This window comes from Coregonus lavaretus (assembly GCF_964263955.1).
Source record: "Coregonus lavaretus genome assembly, chromosome: 3".
Classification (NCBI taxonomy): Eukaryota; Metazoa; Chordata; class Actinopteri; order Salmoniformes; family Salmonidae; genus Coregonus; species Coregonus lavaretus.
In genome coordinates, this window is record NC_139990.1 from 50,440,052 (window position 1) to 50,459,857 (window position 19,806).

At 42.6% G+C, this 19,806-nt stretch overlaps 2 protein-coding genes and 1 pseudogene across 3 annotated transcripts in view; all 3 read left to right on the top strand.

The window, feature by feature from the left end:
- The window catches only part of LOC311117668, a 47,277-nt pseudogene extending 45,358 nt beyond the window's left edge, over positions 1-1,919 (top strand). The window contains exons 41-43 of the transcript in view: positions 938-1,110; positions 1,350-1,405; positions 1,709-1,919. The product of the transcript in view is annotated as an uncharacterized misc_RNA (transcript). The remainder of the gene's footprint in view (positions 1-937; positions 1,111-1,349; positions 1,406-1,708) is intronic.
- Positions 1,920-10,881: 8,962 nt separating this feature from the next.
- Positions 10,882-12,445, top strand: LOC311111507 (mpv17-like protein; the record flags this gene model as incomplete). The annotated part of the gene is made up of 5 exons (XM_084154243.1): positions 10,882-10,901; positions 11,204-11,629; positions 11,812-11,882; positions 12,031-12,060; positions 12,311-12,445. Exons 2-5 carry the CDS (start codon positions 11,209-11,211, stop codon positions 12,443-12,445), a joined length of 657 nt encoding a protein of 218 aa, XP_084010369.1. The 5' UTR covers positions 10,882-10,901; positions 11,204-11,208.
- A 699-nt stretch (positions 12,446-13,144) lies between these two features.
- LOC311121609 (large ribosomal subunit protein eL18) lies at positions 13,145-19,733 on the top strand. The gene is made up of 7 exons (XM_084157980.1): positions 13,145-13,193; positions 13,923-14,009; positions 14,201-14,308; positions 16,748-16,846; positions 17,227-17,350; positions 17,668-17,737; positions 19,601-19,733. The coding sequence occupies exons 1-7, from the start codon at positions 13,191-13,193 to the stop codon at positions 19,674-19,676; spliced, it is 567 nt and encodes a 188-aa protein (XP_084014106.1). The 5' UTR covers positions 13,145-13,190; the 3' UTR covers positions 19,677-19,733.
- Positions 19,734-19,806: the final 73 nt, after the last annotated feature.

Sequence of the window (19,806 nt, forward strand, 5' to 3'; positions counted from 1 at the left end):
AGAGAACAGAGTACAGACCAGTACAGAGAACAGGTACGAACCATTACAGACCAGTACAGAGAACAGAGTACAGACCAGTACAGAGAACAGGTACGAACCATTACAGACCAGTACAGAGAACAGAGTACAGACCAGTACAGAGAACAGGTACGAACCATTACAGACCAGTACAGAGAACAGAGTACAGACCAGTACAGAGAACAGGTACGAACCATTACAGACCAGTACAGAGAACAGGTACGAACCATTACAGACCAGTACAGAGAACAGAGTACAGACCAGTACAGAGAACAGGTACGAACCATTACAGACCAGTACAGAGAACAGAGTACAGACCAGTACAGAGAACAGGTACGAACCATTACAGACCAGTACAGAGAACAGAGTACAGACCAGTACAGAGAAAAGGTATGAACTATTACAGACCAGTACAGAGAACAGAGTACAAACCAGTACAGAGAGCAGGTATGAACCAGTACAGACCAGTACAGAGAACAGGTATGAACCAGTACAGACCAGTACAGAGAACAGGTATGAAACCTATTCTCTGTGAGTTCAACATAGAAATGGAGAGATACAGTAGGGTGTGTTTTCATCCCAAAATGAGTGGTTGGTCCTGCTAATCCCAATCCTAATCTAATCCAGCCCTGGCACCAGGGGAAGGTAGGGGTTATCTCCTCCCAAATGATACTGAACAAAATAATCCCTCATCCCTCTACAGTGGAGAGGTAGGGGTGATACTGAACCCCCTCTCAAAAATCATCTGGAATTTAATCTGTGGGATGTAATCCCAGTCCTCCTGTTCTGTGCTTAATCTGTCTATCTCTCTCCGTCCGTCCCTCTCTGATACACATCCCCCCTTCCTCTATTGTCTTCTCCTCTTCCTCTTTACCCGTTCTCTTCTTCTCTCCCCCTACACCCTCCCTCCTCTCTCCAGTTGGATAAATCTATGGGCCGGCTGAGGCAGCTGAAGAGGCAGCTCGAGGAGGTGGAGGAGGATAACTCTCGTTCCAACGCCCAGAGACGTAAACTGCAGAGAGAGATGGAGGAGCTTACTGACAGCTCCCAGAGCATGACCCGTGAGATCACCGCTCTACGCAGCCAGCTCAGGTAATACTACCACTGTGTGTGGTGTGTATGTGTGTGTGTGTGTGTGTGTGTGTGTGTGTGTGTGTGTGTGTGTGTGTGTGTGTGTGTGTGTGTGTGTGTGTGTGTAATCTGAGTGACCCTCCCAGATCCATTGTATTTTTGAGTTCCATTGCCACCTACTACCACCCTGTTTTATGTTTTATTATTGCATGTGTTTTTCTTCCATTGACCCCATCTAACACTGACACGCTGTCCATCTGTCTGCCCCACACTCCACTCCACTCAGCATCACCACATCTGAACGGAAACCAGAGAAGTAGGTCTCTGTGTGTGTGTGTGTGTGTGTGTGTGTGTGTGTGTGTGTGTGTGTGTGTGTGCGTGTGCAATTCATTAAGTTAAGATTTCAGTTAGTTGTGTGGACTGCAGTATATATTAAACTGAAGAAATACTGTCCTCTTATTAGTTTGATGTCTCAGTGGTTTAGTCACCTTTATACCACAAGAGGGCTGTTGCCTTTCCAGTCCCTCTTAGAGACGGTTGATCATGTCAGATATGATAAACACACCCTTTACCTCCTCTCCATCTCCATGACCCTCTCTCCCACCTCTCTCCCCCCCAGGCGTGCTCCGTTGCCCCTAGGGATGCGTTCAGGTCGCAGGGCATTGGTGGATGACCTGTCGTGTGAGAACTCTGACTCGGAGGAGCCCCCCCCCTCCCCGACCCCTTCTTCTGGTACTGGCCCCGGCACTGGGCCCGGCACCCCCACACCCCCCTCTGAAAACAACAGTCTGGGACCCCCCCCACCATACAGCCTCAACGACACTGAGTAACACACACTCATACACATGCATACATACAGATACGTACTCACACAGACTCATAGGCCTACATACAAATACACACTCACATAGACTGACTAACTGGTCCAGCACTTTAAACTAGTTCCTCTGCAGTCCAAACTAGAACAGAGAGCATACACTCACACTCTCGCTCTCTCACACACACACACACACACACACACACACACACACACACACTACAAGAGGGGAAGATGATTTGATGATGATTCTTGAGCAAGAATATGGACTGTAATCTCACTGGGGGAAACTTAATCTCCCAGAAATCTGAGGGAAAGCTAATTATATCAGCATAGCCATGTTCTATTATTATGAAACTGTATTACGCTTCAAATGCCAGAAATAAGATGGCTACTGGCCACTATCAATGTAAAGCCATGTTTAACCCTTTGAGGAGCTCTGACAATATTCCGCCCTGTGTTTAGCGTTCTAGTTGATGACATCACAAAGGGCTGCTAAATGTTCTAGAATGCTGTAGAATCCTGGAATAGAACACTCCGAATAATGTTCCACTCCTCAAAGGGTTAATGACAATCTGCATGTTTGGGAAGACGTTTTGCAAGACTAGAGAAACACACACACACAGGGGACTGATAAATGTTTCTTTAGTTCCTCTGTCAGTGTGTGTCTTGTAAATCGCTCATTGACTGCTAGTGTGAAAGACAGCTGATATGCTCTTCTGTATGTTAACAAGCCTGGGAGAAGCTCACACAAATTGTTGATCTTTCTCTCTCTCACTTGAATACAATTTTTAGGCCAAATTATTATTTGAAAACGTATTTTAGAAAACAAACACAGAATGTCTGTGAAGTATTTTAGGATATATTACTAATTTGTTTGTAGTTTGAATTAGGTCATATATGGGGAAAGTATTAATCAGGGAAGAGAGGGTTAAGTGAGAGAGAGAAAAAAGGAAATATGATTATCAACCTTGATGTTGTATGCGTCAAGTTTTTATAGAAAAAGACTGATGATATTTCACTCCATCATCACACATACTGGTGAAACTGGCTAGGGTATAAACACCGGCATCATCGTAGACCTTATCAATCTATCTTATGATTATCATAAGATGATGAAATGTTGATATCTTTTGTCATGACAAGCGATGACAACCAAACATGTTATTGCAGTTGCATCAAACACTATTGCAAAAAAGCTGAACCTCCATGCAGTCTGGCTTCAGTGCTGTGCTCTGCATCTGGGTTATCTAGACATTCATTTACCTTTTTAGATAGAGACAGATATGTAGTTACTGTAGATAGGCCAATGGATTGCATAGGTAGGTATAGGTAGATAGCTACAGTAGGTAGATCGTTTCTTTAACTCAAGTCTTTAACATATCGCTTCTTATAAAGTACAGGCAGTTGAATCTATGTAATTTATATCAGTCTGAATATGAGCATAAGCCTAAATAATTTATTGCCGCTGGTTGTTTTTTGTATTATTTCCAGTCTGTTCAGACATATCATTGGTAGTTGACATACTGGTGTGGTATCACTGGTACTGATAGAAAGGAAGGCAGGGCCTCACACATACTGTAACCATGGCAATAGAGAGAGGTTAAGAGCAGAGTCACAATTACTAGGTGGGTTGTGGTTAACAACATCTGTCTATCTATGTAGACTTATGTTGTTAAATAATTACGGGATGGGGTATTGGTTGTTCTATTTTACAGTGTATCAGGATGTTAGGGAAGTTTGTAGGTCTTGGTTAGTAGGGAATGCACTGGAAATATATTGGACAGAGAGATGACAGACATTTAAGACAGTAACCAACACTATATCAGAACTCACCTGTGGAGCAGAACACTGGAATCACTTACACAGAACAGGAAAACAGGAAAATTGAGGACGTAATGTTGATGTTTCCAGACTACTAGTCATTCTCAACATATCATAAGCATCCATATATTTTGTTTTTATCAAAAATACATATTGTACATTGTAATATTGTTCATTATTCATTCATTGTGTAATATATTTATGGAACAAAGCTTTTGTGTTTAACCAAATGGTGGGCGTATGGATGAGAAAAAGGGACGTATTGTAGTATACCTAGTAGAATAGAATAGATTCAAGTAGAGTACTATGGCAGAGACTACTGTTGGGGAATTTCCACTGTAAATCCATGGAACTACCCTCTGGAATAACAGACAAAAGTTGAGGACTTTTTCCAGCAACTTCCGTTGAGTTCATTGTCTTCAGATCTGTAATATGAAGCACCAAGAAAACCCTGTTCCTACCCATCATTTCTGTATAGATCATTCTAGAACAGCAACGCTCTAGGCTTCTCTCCTCTGATATCATAATAGTGTTTTTTGCGGAAGACATAATCGGTCGAATCGTCCAAAATTGTGTCTTTTCATTAAGTGACAGACAAGGAGATCTCTTGCCGGTTAGAAGATGTGGTTTTAAGAATATTAGAGTATACATGCCCCGCCCCCTTTAATCTCCAACAACATTCACGATTCATTCAAGTTTAACAAGTGCAAAGCCTTTTTGTTAATGTATATTGTTTATATTTTAACTCCTCTAAGCCCCATAACCACTATGCCTGACACAGCAGAAGTCTGTACAGGGAGTAGATGTCATGTCCACATACTTACAGACACAGGGCACCTTGACAGTGTTTTGCTGCTCAGTCTAGTAAAACGCTACATATTTGCATGGTGGTGCATTCTATAATAATAATAGCATTGGCCGCATAGTCTCTTCGGTAATCACAGTTGTCTGCTCTTGCCCAAGGAAGAATGTTTATCTCCCTCCACATAAGACTAGGACATTCCTGTTGAAACGCATGCAGGGTTGAATTACTAAAAGGTTGTTTAAAGAGCATTTATCAGAGCAAAGGTACAGTTCCCCATCATTATCTCATGTCAAACTCAAGCTTGACACAGTGGAGAGCAAAGCCAAGATCCATTTTGATAATTTTCATGACAGTACTATAGAAACAGTTGGATCTTTAGAACTAGCAACCTAATGAGGACATGGGATATTTGAATTAAGAATGAGTTCTATTAGTATTTGATTACTGAAAAAACGACAACGTGTATTTGGCCTTTTCTTTTCTTCCTCTTCATGTGATTTATTTGGCAAAAAATACATTTTTTTGTAAATTACTGTAGATTCTGCACTTTACATATGCACCATTAGAGGGCAGTAATTGACCAAACTCAGACATTATCAGCGGCTGTCATTGGTTCAGTCAGTCCCATCTCTCTGAAGATGATACAGGTTTTATATGTAAATCTAACTGATTTGTCAAAGATCTGAGCTGATTTTTTAAATGTTATTTGGATGCAAACTGTCACTTTAAAGTTTTCACATTTTGAACACTAAGATCACTACATTTTAAACTATCTAGGTTTGGTCTTCAGGGGAAGTAATAGGAAGGTTGGTTTGAGGTTAAAGGTTATTGGCTGACCCCTGGCATGTGATCAGAGAACTAAAGTGTCTGTGCATCTGTAGCGAGACCGGTGCTTTTTCAAAGGTGTATTATTATTATTATTTTGTTATTTTTCTTTCTTTTATGGCTTCTGTGGAAATGGAACATTTTGGAAATGTGTTGTTTGTAAGCCATTTTTGGTTTATGATGCTGTAATTATAAAACATATCTGACTGGGGTGAACTTTAATATATGTTGTTGGTTTTTACATTTTGTGTGTTTCAATTTGTTTATTGGTTTGGTGAACACCCAGTTACATGCACACATTTACTGTAATTTATTGTAAGGAGAGACTGACCTATTTAATTATGTTTCACCATTTATCAATAAGTTAACATTACACACATAAAGAAGTGAATACACTAATACAGTCGAACCACAATAGATCATTTATAAGGTGAAGTATCATTCCCCATTTTTAGTGGCACTGCAGCTAATTTGGCCGTTAGCGGGATGAACTACTCACACTGATGGGCCCCCCATGATATCAGTGAACAACCAATCATCTTCCAGGGGCGGGGTTAGAACCTGATGTGAATGAGGGGTGTGAACTGGGGCAGGGAAGGATCTGGCCACTCCCTCAAAGGGAATACAACTCTGACTCATATCATCATTCACCAATGAGAAGGTACCATCTTGTTGGGGACAAGACCTCTGGAGGATGTTGGGGTCTGGGAAGTCACAATGGTAGCCTACAGAGGTGGACAGTTGGTTTGGGGTAATATTTAAACAGGTGAACTGCCTATCTGTACCTTGTCTCCCCACAGCACTCTCCAACATACACTGTGAACTGCCCTGGCCACTTATGAAGTCTCTTATGGCTGTTACTGGATCTATAGAGCATCTGTATCCAGATCCGTATTCATACTGCCCTCTATCACAGTCAATCTGCTCCATCTCAGATCTAGCGTCACTGCTGCTGCTGGTGTGGAGCATCAACTTCTCTATGAAACTCTCAGATTGGTTCAGAAACGTGATGTCATCAACGTGCACATTATTGGCTAGGCTCCTCTCTTCACCAGGAGACCCCCAGATGGTCTCTAGATGGGCCTGAGGGTCCATGCCGTCCCTAAACCCCCCATCATTCTGTGGTTCAACCTCTGAGTCCCACAGCCTCAGCACATCCATTCTCTGGCTCTCCACTGTCTCACTGTCTGCCATATTGTTTTGGGACTGGGAGCAGGCTGCGTTGTCTTCGACCGTTGTGACCCCAAAGTCACAGGAGTCTAGGGACAGAGGGGAGAGTCCGGGCGAGAGGGGTAATGGGTTGAAAGTTGAGGTATCCATGTTTTGAGTTGGGGCCGTGATGTTTGAATTTGAGTCGCGTCTGAGTTGGGTTTCATATTTCTCTCTAATGCTGTCGATCCAGCTATAAAGGCTCTCCTCTGAAGTGATATCACAACTGAAGGGTTCTGTGTGAAAGTGTTCCCCCTCTTGTTCTAAGACAATGGTTTTCTCTGATGTTATGGATGACCTGTAGTCAGTTTGATTTTCTATTCTGTTCCCCTGTTTATGAGTCTTTTGGTATGTTCCTTTACTTGGAGTGTTGCTGTTGGACAGGTCCATTTGGAGTCGTTTGGGGTTGAGTCTCCATTGGTCTCCAGGGTCATTCTGATCTGTTGCAAGGGCTTCTGTTTCATGTGAACAAAGGGAAAGGTCTGCTTCTGCACTTACAGGAGCTGGAGGGGAGTCGGAGTCAAAATGGTGGTTCATTCAGAGGGAGGAGAAAGGACAAAAGGTGAAGATAAGTATAAACAACATAGGAGCCCAGTTTGCTTAATTTATGCATCAAGTTACCTGGATGATATAATAATAAAAATAATATGCCATTTAGCAGACGCTTTTATCCAAAGCGACTTACAGTCATGCGTGCATACATTTTTTTTTTTTGTGTATGGGTGGTCCCGGGGATCGAACCCACTACCTTGGCGTTATAAGCGCCGTGCTCTACCAGCTGAGCTACAGAGGACCACAAATGATTAAAGAGAGAATACCTTCTTTAGAGGTGCTGTTAGATAGGTCAGTGGTTATTGGCTGTCGTGATGGGGAAGGTGTGTCGCTATTCGCCACCTCTGCTGAGAAGAGGACAGACGCAAGCTGGTGATTGGCTGTCTCTATCTCTGCAAACTTCCTGTTTGAGAGAATGGGCAGTATAACATTTAAGTTTATGGCATCTTATAATGACACTCACTCTCACCTGAAACACATACGGTACACACACACCTCTGGATCATGTTGTGTAGGAAGCGCCGGTGGTTCACTTGACGTTTGGACGGCCGGTTCTTCCTTGGTCTCTGGAGTGTCCGCATCATGTGGCCTGCTGCTGATGTCACAAAGGTAAAGAGGTCATGACCCCAGGGAACACCTCGCTCCACCCCGGGTTCAAAGGTCACAGAGTTGGATGGACGCATGGCTGGAAGGAGGAGAAGGGAGGAGAGAGGAGTAACAGGTCTGGGGTATTAGTTGGGGATGTGGTGAGTGAGAAGGATGAGGTGGGAGGGGTAACAGGTCTGGGGTATTAGTTGGGGATGTGGTGAGTGAGAAGGATGAGGTGGGAGGAGTAACAGGTCTGGGGTATTAGTTGGGGATGTGGTGAGAGAGAAGGATGAGGTGGGAGGGGTAACAGGTCTGGGGTATTAGTTGGGGATGTGGTGAGTGAGAAGGATGAGGTGGGAGGGGTAACAGGTCTGGGGTATTAGTTGGGGATGTGGTGAGTGAGAAGGATGAGGTGGGAGGGGTAACAGGTCTGGGGTATTAGTTGGGGATGTGGTGAGTGAGAAGGATGAGGTGGGAGGGGTAACAGGTCTGGGGTATTAGTTGGGGATGTGGTGAGTGAGAAGGATGAGGTGGGAGGGGTAACAGGTCTGGGGTATTAGTTGGGGATGTGGTGAGAGAGAAGGATGAGGTGGGAGGGGTAACAGGTCTGGGGTATTAGTTGGGGATGTGGTGAGAGAGAAGGATGAGGTGGGAGGGGTAACAGGTCTGGGGTATTAGTTGGGGATGTGGTGAGTGAGAAGGATGAGGTGGGAGGGGTAACAGGTCTGGGGTATTAGTTGGGGATGTGGTGAGTGAGAAGGATGAGGTGGGAGGGGTAACATAAGTATCAACAGTAGGAGAGGGGGATAAGGTCAAATATGAGTTTCTGAAGTCCAAAGACATTTCTTGTGAGCTTCCAACCATATGGGAGCATATTCTACTAGAAGTTACAGCAGATATGACATGCAACAGAACCATTGAAATGTGGGAAATCTCGTAGGCCTATCCCCAATTTCTAAGTTAGAATGTTTCAGTTTCACATTTTCAGTGGAACACCGGAATGCAGCAAAAAATCATTTATCAACGACAACTTTACTAAGTCTTAAACTGAACCAACAGGACCTACAGAAACAAAACCCACACAAGCGGGCTGAGCACTCCTGTAACTTATTAAGGTATCCCATAATTGTTCAGAAATTACATTGGTAAAACACAATAACTAAAACCATCTAATAATTGGTCCAGCCGACTATTTTCAGGGAAAATTCTGTCCATCAAGGTGTAATTGGAATGTTTAAATATGGTCATTTAACAGACACTTTTTCCTAAAGCAACTTACAGTTACAGTAACGGTCCATGCAAGAATCAAACCCATAACATTGGGGATGCCAGCATCATGCTCCAACAAGCTGGACCATCGAAACCACTTATTAACCAAATATTATTCTACAATATAGAACAACGCAAAGAAAACTCACCTTGGCACTGCTGTGGCTGTCTCTAGCTCTGCAGACTAACTCAAATAATGTGTCAGAAAGACAGGTTGCGGTACAGATGGAGAAAGAGGTGGGGTTTCGTGGTTGATTGTGTGTCTGTGTGTGTGTATATGTGTCTCAATGAGTCAATGCTGAACATCCCACATCAATCCCCTGCTCTGAGACAGATGGGGGGGGGGCAGCCCGACAAATGAAGAGTGGTAGGGGAAGTGGGGGATGAGACACAGAGAAAAGAAAGAGGGCAATTATCTGAGAAGTCAACTGCTTGTAGAAGCGTGGGCGCACATCTCCATTGTGAGGAACACTAAAGGCAGCTTGTTAACTATTGAAAGACACAAACGCACCAAGTTGAGGTACTTAACAAGCTGTTCATTATCACATTTTCTGAACTAAGAGCTGAGGTGGTTGCTAATGGCACATTGCCCTTTAGGTTCTACAGAGGGCTGTTCTAGCACTGTATTTTACATATATATGGCAGCACAGCGAATGAATAGACTATCCTCACCGCATAGCTGAATAATGAGTAGTGTGTGTGTGTGTGTGTTATATCAAATAGGAAAATCTATAGGCCTCCATCCCAAAGTGGGAGCGGAAATTATTGCCACCATCTTATTACATGTAATTGGGGGTTTGGGGTGAACTATTCCTTTAAATATATACACTGTGCTTATCATTGTAAACCAAACTTACCACAGGGCGGCGCACAATTGGCCCAGCGTCGTCCAGGGTAGGGGAGGGAATGGCCGGCAGGGATGTAGCTCAGTTGGTAGAGCCTGGCGTTTGCAAAGCCAGGGTTGTGGGTTCGATTTCCACGGGGGGCCAGTATGAGAAAAAATAAAATAATGCATGCACTCACTAACTGTAAGTCGCTCTGGATAAGAGCGTCTGCTAAATGACTAAAATGTAAAATGTAAATGTAACCAAAGGAGGGAAGTGTGGTTTCAGGAGTGGCATCTATTTTTAGTGCAGCCACGTGCGTGCGACCAGGGTCTACTTTGCCTTTGAGAAACAGCATGTTGTTGGTATTGATTTGCTGACTTATACTGTGGACCATTACTTTGGTAAGTCGCATCACCCATAACCCTTTTTCCAGCTGTAAAGAGTAGGAGTTTGGATCTTTGTTGTCACTATTGGCAGTTTTTCAGCAAGTAACCACATACACATTGCTGTGGCCCTGAATGGGAATGTGTTGAGAAACGTAATACCATTCTCCCAGCAAAGTCAGTTGTAAACATACACGGTCTGAAAATGTTAAAATGTAGTTGGCCTGCGTTTAGTAGGCTAGTACAGTAGGCTACTTTAGAACCATCGTTTTAAAGTAGCCTATTACTAGTGGTAATAGCACTGTAGTAATACTGTATTACAAAATAGTTTAGGTTGATTGGTGGTATTGTACCAGTATGACAACTCCTGCTATTAATCAGGTCTGTCTAATTCATGTTCTAAACGCTACACTGTATCCCTCTTGCTCTTTTCCTCCATGTATCCAGTCACTCTCCCTCCTGCCTTCCCCATCTGTGCTTTTCTCACATGCTTTCATTGCAAAAGAAGGCTACTAGGTAAAGCCTTATCACGCTCCCTCTGACAGAACTTTGACCAGCCAAGCAGACCTCTCTGACCTCTGAGAACCTGCCTTTTATTGGCTGAGAATTCCATTGACCCCACCCCGCCTTGTCCTCCAGAAGCAAGCAGTGTGAATCTTGTGTCTCTGCCACTGCTGTGTTCCAAGCAGTGGACGAGACAGCTAAGTTGTAAGGTAAGTTGGCTCTCTCTTTGCCTAAAGCAAGGAGTCAGAGCTCAATTTGACAAGGCAAGACAATATTATTTTGTTTCATTTATATATCATAGCCCACTGGCTTTGAGGATTGAGTGGGACCTTAGAAAATATGATGTAATGACATCAAAAGTCCACTTTTATCCAAAATAAAATGATCAGTGAATTTAGCTTGTGATGCTAATAGCCTATAAGTCAATGAAATATAATTCATTAGTCATTAGGAATATTTTCCTTCTTATTCCATAATGTTAACCCTTTGTTTCTCCCCATGAATTCAACAGTAACAATGAGTCGAGCCTGGGCCTTGTTTAAGGCCCACCCCTACATCAGCAACGTAGTCGGATACACAACCCTGTTTGCCTCCGCGGACCTTATACAGCAAAGCATGCTTGGAGGGAAACAGAGTGGTGGATTAAACACAGACAAGGAATCACTCACCATCCATGACTCAGAGGGAGCCAAGCTGAACATGGAGGGAACCAAGATTTCCATGGGTACTAAAAGTGTCACAACATGGGCTGGTATTGACTGGTCCCAGACCGCTCGAGTGGCCCTTGTTGGGTTCTGTTTCCATGCCAACTTCAACTACCATTGGCTGAAGGGGCTGGAGAGGATGTTGCCAGGGGGAGGGGCCAAAAGGGTGTCAGGGAAGGTAGTGCTGGATCAACTGGTTGCTGCCCCCGCTACTATCAGTGCCTTCTTCATAGGTGTGTGTTTGTTTGTATGTGTGTGTATGTGTGTGTGTTTGTGTGTGTTCGAGCGTACGTGCCTGGGGCTGAGGAGTAAGTTTCACTCATCCCCAAGTACTACATGTGCGTGCGCGTGTGTGTGTGTGTGTGTGTGTGTAAGGCTTGAAAATTGTTCTATAATATGTGTTTCTCTTTTTAAGGTCTTAGTGTATTAGAAAACAAAGAGGACCCATTGGAAAATTGGAGGGAGAAATTCTGGACTTCATACAAGGTATGGATGCAGAGCATGAATTTGTGGCTAAAGGAAGAGGGCACAACACTTGAATAGATGAAGGTATATGTAAATGATGTAAATGTATAGTACACCACAACCACATTAATGGTCTCTCTCTCTCCCTCTCTTTTGTTGTGTATGACAGACTGGAGTGGTGTACTGGTCAACAATGCAGGTAGAAAACAACAACAACACATTATTTGCATACACACACACACACACACACACACACTGATTCTCTCTCTTTCTTTCTCCATTCAATTCAATTCAATGGGATTTATTGGCATGGGAAACATATGTTTACATTGCCAAAGAAAGTTAAATAGATAATAAACAAAAGTGAAATAAACAATAAAAAATTAACAGTAAACATTACACTCACTCACTCACTCTCTCTCTCTCCCCTCTCTTTCTCTCTCTCTCAGGCATTGAATTTCTCCTTGGTTCCCCCAGTTGCTCGTACAGTGTTTGTGGGTGGCATCACGCTGGTGTGGACAGTCTTCCTGTGCCATTTCAGACAGCAGAAAGATGATACACAAACCCAACCCCACTCTCACTGATATGGATGTCATTGGATGAGCTGTGTGATGAGAAAATTGTGACCACAATTGAATAGCTTTTATGTGCTGTATGCTTATAACTTGATTAAAATAGTTATTTTAAAGGATGTGTTTTTCGTCTTTGCATGACAGCAGGTAGCCTAGCAGTTAATTCCTGAGCCTACTAGGTGAAAAATCTGTTGATGTGCCCTTGAGCAAGGCACTAAAGCCTAGTTGCTCCTGTAAGTCACTCTGGATAAGGGCATCTGCTAAATGACAAGAAATATATATAAGGAGAAATGCATTTTTCTCTCTCAAAGCTGGAACTATGAATTCTGATACCAAAACATGCTTATTTAAATATTTAATCAAGTTAAAAAATAAAGAGCCTGACAACTTACAAGAAGAGAAGCGAGTTCACCTTTCTGTTTTGTGAAGAAAAGTTACCTTTTATTGTATGTAAATCACATGATAAAATATAATAGGCTACTGTATTTTGAATGTTATTTGTTTTTCGCATAGTGGTTCTATTGGTTAGAAAGTCACGTCACACTAGCCTACACACAAATGATATATGAATTAAATGAATGAATTAACGAATAGAATAATATAAAATAGAAATATAAAGACTTTTTGACGACGTGATAATCACACAGGAAGTAATAGCAAAAAAGCCAACGAAAACACGTGTGACTTCCGTGATCGCGGAGTGGTGTTTATCGCGAGACAGCGGCCCTTCCTTTTCCCTTTCCACTCAGAGTCCAAGATGGTAGGTACAGCTTCTGAAAACATCGTTAATGTTCCGACTTGATCATCTGAGTCCATCCTCACTTTTACAGTAGCACAACTCAACCATTTTCATGTATCTAAATGCCTTGATGTCTTTGGTTTGAGTTCCGGATGGTATTGTCATACTATTTGGCGTTTTAACGATACGGTTCATGAGTCCTTCTCTACCGGGGGTTAGCGTCACAGTAACTAGCTTGCTACCGGGTATTCTCACTAATTCCTGAAAGACAGCGTGCAACTTAGACTCGAGATAATGGTACTGATGTTCGAGAAATGTCGGTACCTTTTGTATTTATTCGTTTTGAGGCTTCTCCGAGTTAGAATGTATCGGCTACCTGAAAAAGTTAGCCCTCTAGGAAAACGTGCGATTTGACCAGGTTCAGTGAACTAGGCAACTTACTTCGCTAGTTAGCTAGATAGCCGCTGTGTATGAGACTGCAACGTTATGCTGCCAAATTCAAGTTTGGTATGATTTGGGTGCTGTTTAGATATGATCCGTTTGAGTTAGACCACGTCTACTAACGTTACACAGTGTATCGTTTGAGGCCTAGCTATAAAGCATAGGGTTCAGAAGCATGCAAAGGTAAAATTACTGGCACAGTGATCAGAAATGGTATTGACAATGTGTAACTCTAAGGATTGGTTTTCAATTGATCAGTGCGTGAATGGCAAGTTCTCATGTATTGACCTACACCACCTCTATTCACAGGGAGTCGACATCCGACACAACAAGGACCGTAAGGTGCACCGAAAGGAGCCCAAGAGTCAGGATATCTACCTGAGGCTCCTGGTCAAGGCATGTGTCACAACCTTCATACATTGTGATTCAAGTTTACATTAAGTTGATTTTCCCAACTTAATTTTAGTTTTTTGGGGGGGTTAATTGTTAAGTATATGCAGCAGGTAGCTCAGACTAACCCTTGTGGACATTTACATTGAGTTCTCAATAAGTTCTACTTACTAAATGTTTACGTTCTTTCCCCACAGCTGTACAGGTTCCTGGCCCGTCGCTCCACTGCTCCCTTCAACAAGGTGGTCCTCAGGAGGCTCTTCATGAGCAGGACCCACAGGCCTCCAATATCGGTGTCTCGCATGGTGAGTTACACCTATCCTTCCCAAAATTGCTAGTATTGACTCAGTTGAATGGCAGTCAAGTTCACAGATTCAAAGAGGGCAACAGCACAAGTGGGAGGACAACTTCAGCTGGTACTCCCGCTTATACCTGTTGCTCTACAATGCTTTCTTGGTGTTTTTGACACTTCCTTGCTCTAACATTCTAGTTATGATTTTATTTTTACCTTTGACTCCTATGTCATGGTTAATTTCCCTCCTGAGGTTTTGGTACCTTTGAGTGAGCTGGAGATCTTTCCACCTCTTAAGTGGCTTCTTGAACATGTCCTAGTTGGGGTGGCAGGTAGCCTAGCGATTTAAGAGCATTGGGCCAGTAACCTAAAGTTCGCTGGTTCCGAGCCTGCTAGGTGAAAAGTCAGTTGTGCCCTCGAGCAAGGCACTTAACCCTAATTGCACCTGTACGTCTATCTAAATAAGAGCGTCTGTTAAATGGATTGGGTTTTCTTGATGTTTATTTGTATTACTTGTTTTATAATGCAAGATATCCATTGTCATGGGGGAATTGTAGGCTGGTGGGAGTGGTTAGAGGAAAAAATTGTAACAGAACATAGTAATTTGATCTCCACGTCATCATTGTGGTATTACCCCAATTGCCACTGTAAGATGACCCACTACTTGAGTTTTCATGTGACGTGGCAAAGACATTTCATAAAAGGTTATCTATCAGTGGTGCTTCCCTCATGTCCAATATGGAACAACCCCTTGTTTACTGCAGGGAGAAAGACATTGGCTAATATTACCTGGCAACGGCAAAACATCAGTCAGGTGGGGCAGGTCGTAAGGGATGGTGATATCAAACCATTTAAAAGAGTTGATAGCAGAGTTTGGCCTAAATAATATGGCATTTCTACCTTATTTGCAGTTCAAATCAATAATAGTGTATTTCCTCAAATGGTATTGATGTGGGATCTAAAAGTAATGGACAACAAACTGAGGGGTGCTGCTAATGGAAAAGGAACGGTTTTCCCCTTATACAAGCTGGTTGGCCTCTCCTCCCCAAACAGCAACATCCCTACTCCGTTACATTGGGAACAGGACTTGGGTGTATCCGTCACTGCAGTACAGTGGGAATGCAATATGGAAAAACATTGATATCCAACTGTAAGGTATACAATTATTCAAATTCTCTCATATAGGCTTACTACACCTCAACGGTGGATAAAAAAAAAAATCAAAGCCTTTCAGATTTGTGTTGACATGGGTGAAGATGGAACGCTAATGCATCTGTTATGGAACTGTCCAGCCGTCAAAGGATTTGGGACTGAGGTAGATATGTTGTCTGGAATTTTGAATGTGCGTATCCCACTTTGTCTTGTAGTGTGCCTGCTAGGAAGTAGGGTGGACAATATCCAACCTAGAACCACGCAACGTATCATTGCACTGGCCTTCCTATCAGTCAAACGAACAATACTTTATGAATAGGAAAGAGCGTAAACCGCAGTGATTCCGCATGGACATTTGGTTAAGGGAATTCATGGATTTGTTGACTATGGAAAGAGCGGCTTTGGCCCTCCAGGTCTATGACAATGGTCTACAGGGTCTCTGGGACATGTATAATAATATATGTAAGTAAAAGAGCATTGCCTAATATATTAAGTCTGTATTTGTTTGTGAACTGTTACCCCCCCCCAGGCTTGGCTTCTGCCAGGTCACACAGGATGCCTGGCTTGCTGTGACAGGGCCCGCTGGGTGTCCTGTGTTTCCTGGTAAAACCCAGGCTACCTATCCTCCCCTCCCCATCTATTGTTTGGATGTCTGTCACTTTGTTATTGTCCTTTGTAAATGGAAATAAAGTGTAAATAATAAAACAGGCTACATACAGTAAATATGTCTATTTCAGTCATTGAAATCTATTTCATGTTCAATCAGTTATATTTTGCTAATATATTTAATGTGTAATGTGCGCAATGATGTGCCAAATCTGCTTTGGTGCATTATTATTGGGTTAGCATTAGAATAAACCGCCTCATCACCTTTGCCTGCGAATATTATCTCTCTAGGAGCTGATCTGTCGTCGGTATGATTTTGAATGGAGAAAGTTGATCTGAGGGCAGCGCTCCCTTTCTTTCGTATTGATCAGTATCGATGCAAGCTCCAACCACACACTTGTGAACGTTCTCTCTGCATGGTGTTTTTGGGAAACTCGTGTTACATTCGGCCGTTGTAGGAACGATGCATCGTTAAAACCCTCGTGAGCCTAAGTTCCATTGCTATTGGGAAACCGGGCCCATGTCCCTTCCAGCTTTATTGATATGAATACACGGGCAAAGTGAAAGTACCTTCTTTCACCTGTCCAGATTTTACTGTCAGTATGTGGAGCATTTAAGATGAACCCTTAATATTTATCTTCACTGTGTGGCTGTTGTCCCTGTCCTCTTCTGAACTATTTGCTCTCCGCTTCAGATCCGTAAGATGAAACTGCCTGGTCGTGAGAACAGAACCGCAGTCGTCGTGGGAACCGTCACTGATGATGTCAGAATCCAGGATATCCCCAAACTCAAGGTAAAGGTTATGTTTTAACTTACTGGATTCCTGCTTGGGTCAGGCTTTTGCTCCAGCCCAGCACTAACACTTGGTTTAGCCTGGGGTGTATTTATTACGGAAACTGTTTAAGAGCCAAATGGAAGCAAAAGGAGCCTTTCTATTGGACAAATTCAGGTAGGTCCCTCCCTGTTCCCTTTGCTTCCGTTTAAGAAACGTTTTGCAACAATTGGCGGAGTAAATACACCCCTGACTGTTTTAATCGGGTGTTGGGCTACAACAAAAGCCTTCCCACCCGGTAACGAGTTAGCTCTTCAGGACTAGGGTTGGACTACTTTCTCAGAACATTAAATAAGTGTTAACATGAGTTGCTAAACATCCTCGGTTCTCCCTTCCCTCAGGTGTGCGCTCTGAAGGTGACTGACGGAGCTCGCCGCAGGATCCTGAAGGCTGGAGGTCAGGTCATGACCTTTGACCAGCTGGCTCTGGCTGCCCCCAAAGGACAGGGCACCGTGCTGCTGTCGGGTAAGAACACTGCTAGTTTGGAGGATGTGCTCACGGAAATTCACTACTATTACATGTTTAAAGTGACGGTCATCTCTAGTTATCACAGCCACAGTCAGATTATGGCTAAATCCCGCCTATTTCTACAATTTCTCATAAAATCTGATTTTAAACCTAACCTTAACCACACTGCTAATCTTAGGCCTAACCTTAAATTAATGCCAAAAAGCTAATTTGTGTTCATGCGTTTTTAATTTATAGGCAATTTTGGCTTTGTGGCTGTTAACTAGACAACCCTGTTACTTTGGTCTGAAACGTACTTGTTTTTCTTCTTTCAGGACCCCGTAAGGGCAGAGAGGTGTACAGGCATTTTGGAAAAGCCTGCGGAACCCCCCACAGCCACACCAAGTGAGTATTGTACCCCTTTCTTGAGACTGCTGCTCTCCTAGGGTTTCATTCAGTATCTGTCAATTGAGAGAATGTTTTCCAAATTGTTTGACAAGTTCGCTCCGGTTTGGTTTTCACTGAAAATGACAGGAATGTTTTTAAACGGAGGACACACTTTCTGAAAATTGAGAACTTCAATGAGATGTTTTGTTAGTAGATGGACTTGTTGTGGATGGCCCTACTTTAGAATGAGGATACTAGATGTGCATTGTGTAGAGAAGGACAAACATGTTTCTCTTGTCGTGTAGAATAAACAATTGTGAGTTTGTCTGCAGTGTTCTAATCTATGTTTCACCTCACTGAGCCCAGTTTTGCAAAACTTGTCTGATCGTATTTCGGCAATCGGATTGAATTAAATGTTATAATTTAGTATTTCGAAACTGGGAAATGAGATTCTGATCCTCTGTATAGGGATTCAGATTTTGTAATCCAATCTGACCTTTAATCAGGATGAAATGTTTTTGCGTTTTTCAAAACTCAAAGGTAGTGATTAGGCTAATTTAGATGCCGAAAATCAGAATGATCTTGATCCCACTAGATGGATGGATTTAGAAAGGTGAAAGGCACTACAACCAAGAAATGTCAATATAACTACGGTGAGGTTAAAAAAAAATATATATACATTTTTTACCTCTGAAACCCAAAGGTTTAATTGTTAAATTGACTGCAGTATAAGTACTGTGTGGTAATTTGTTATATTGAGAAGTAGATCCAAACTAAGTTGGGGGGGGGGGGGGGGGGGGCTTACATGTTAACCGTGATGGTGAGCTGGGGTGTGCAGACAGTGATGGTCCTTCTATTACGTTGGATTAATTATTAGAGGGGCTTGCAGCGCCAGCAAAGTGGATACATGCATCTTTTCATTTGGCTTGTAAGAACGAGCACAGGCCAATCTGACTAGGCTTTGCGGTCATGCAGCTTCTGAGTGACACTGCCATAGAGGAAAACGGAGCACAGTCACGCTTGCGCCTTTACATCGCTGAAAACAGCAAGTAACAAAAATGTCACCTTTTTGGGCACTCACCAGTTTGCATCCCTACAAATAAATGCATGTACTTATAAGTGTTATGCAGGCTCCATTATTTTTTACTCTTGAGTACCTTTTGTATTCAGTGTTTAATCGTCACGTACAGGGGTTGCAGGTATAATTGCAGGGTACAGTGAAAATCTTATGCTCCAACATGCAGGACTAAGTGAAATAAAATAATAAATGGTAAAAAAAAAAAAAAAAAAAATAGCACTATATATATTAGTTTACTCATCTCAGGTTCCCTATGACAGTTTAGTAGTAGTACCATAACCTGTCCAGTAGATGGCAAGGTGTAGGTAGTCCAGATTCAGTGATCTTGATATTGTGGCATCTTGATCAGAATGATCTCCTCTGATTATTTTATGGAAAAACTGGCTCAAAAACGTCCAGATCGATCTGATCTTGAATTGTAAAACGGAGGATTCCAGAATCCGTATCATTCTGATCCAAATACAAACTTTTGTAAAAACTGGGCCCAGGAATTGGTGTAGAGAAATTTGTTGGACTCAATGTTAGTTTATTTACTAAATATAAAACATGTATATGCCTGGGTTCCACTAGATTCACCTTCTCCAACCCAGTGCTATCATATCAATGATTACTTCAAGGAACGGAGAAGGAAAAATCCATCATTTTGAAATACATTAGGCATAGCTGTATTTTGCTTGTTTTGTCCCCTGAATATTGATTGCATCTAGTTGATAGACAATGCACATAATCAACATTAATGCATTATCTGCAGAATCTAGGAAGGTGTTTGAAACACTTAATGGTGTATCTCTTCTCTCCCTCAGGCCCTACATTCGCTCCAAGGGCAGGAAGTTTGAGCGTGCTCGTGGGCGCAGATCCAGCCGTGGATACAAGGCCTAAAGTCTTTTTTGTTTTCCTTGGAATCTGATACAAATAAAGATAGCGATACAAAATGAATCAATGTCTCTGTCCATTTGTTGTTTCTGAGCATTGTTGCACTTGGATAGTACTTTGCTCTGTAGACACGTTC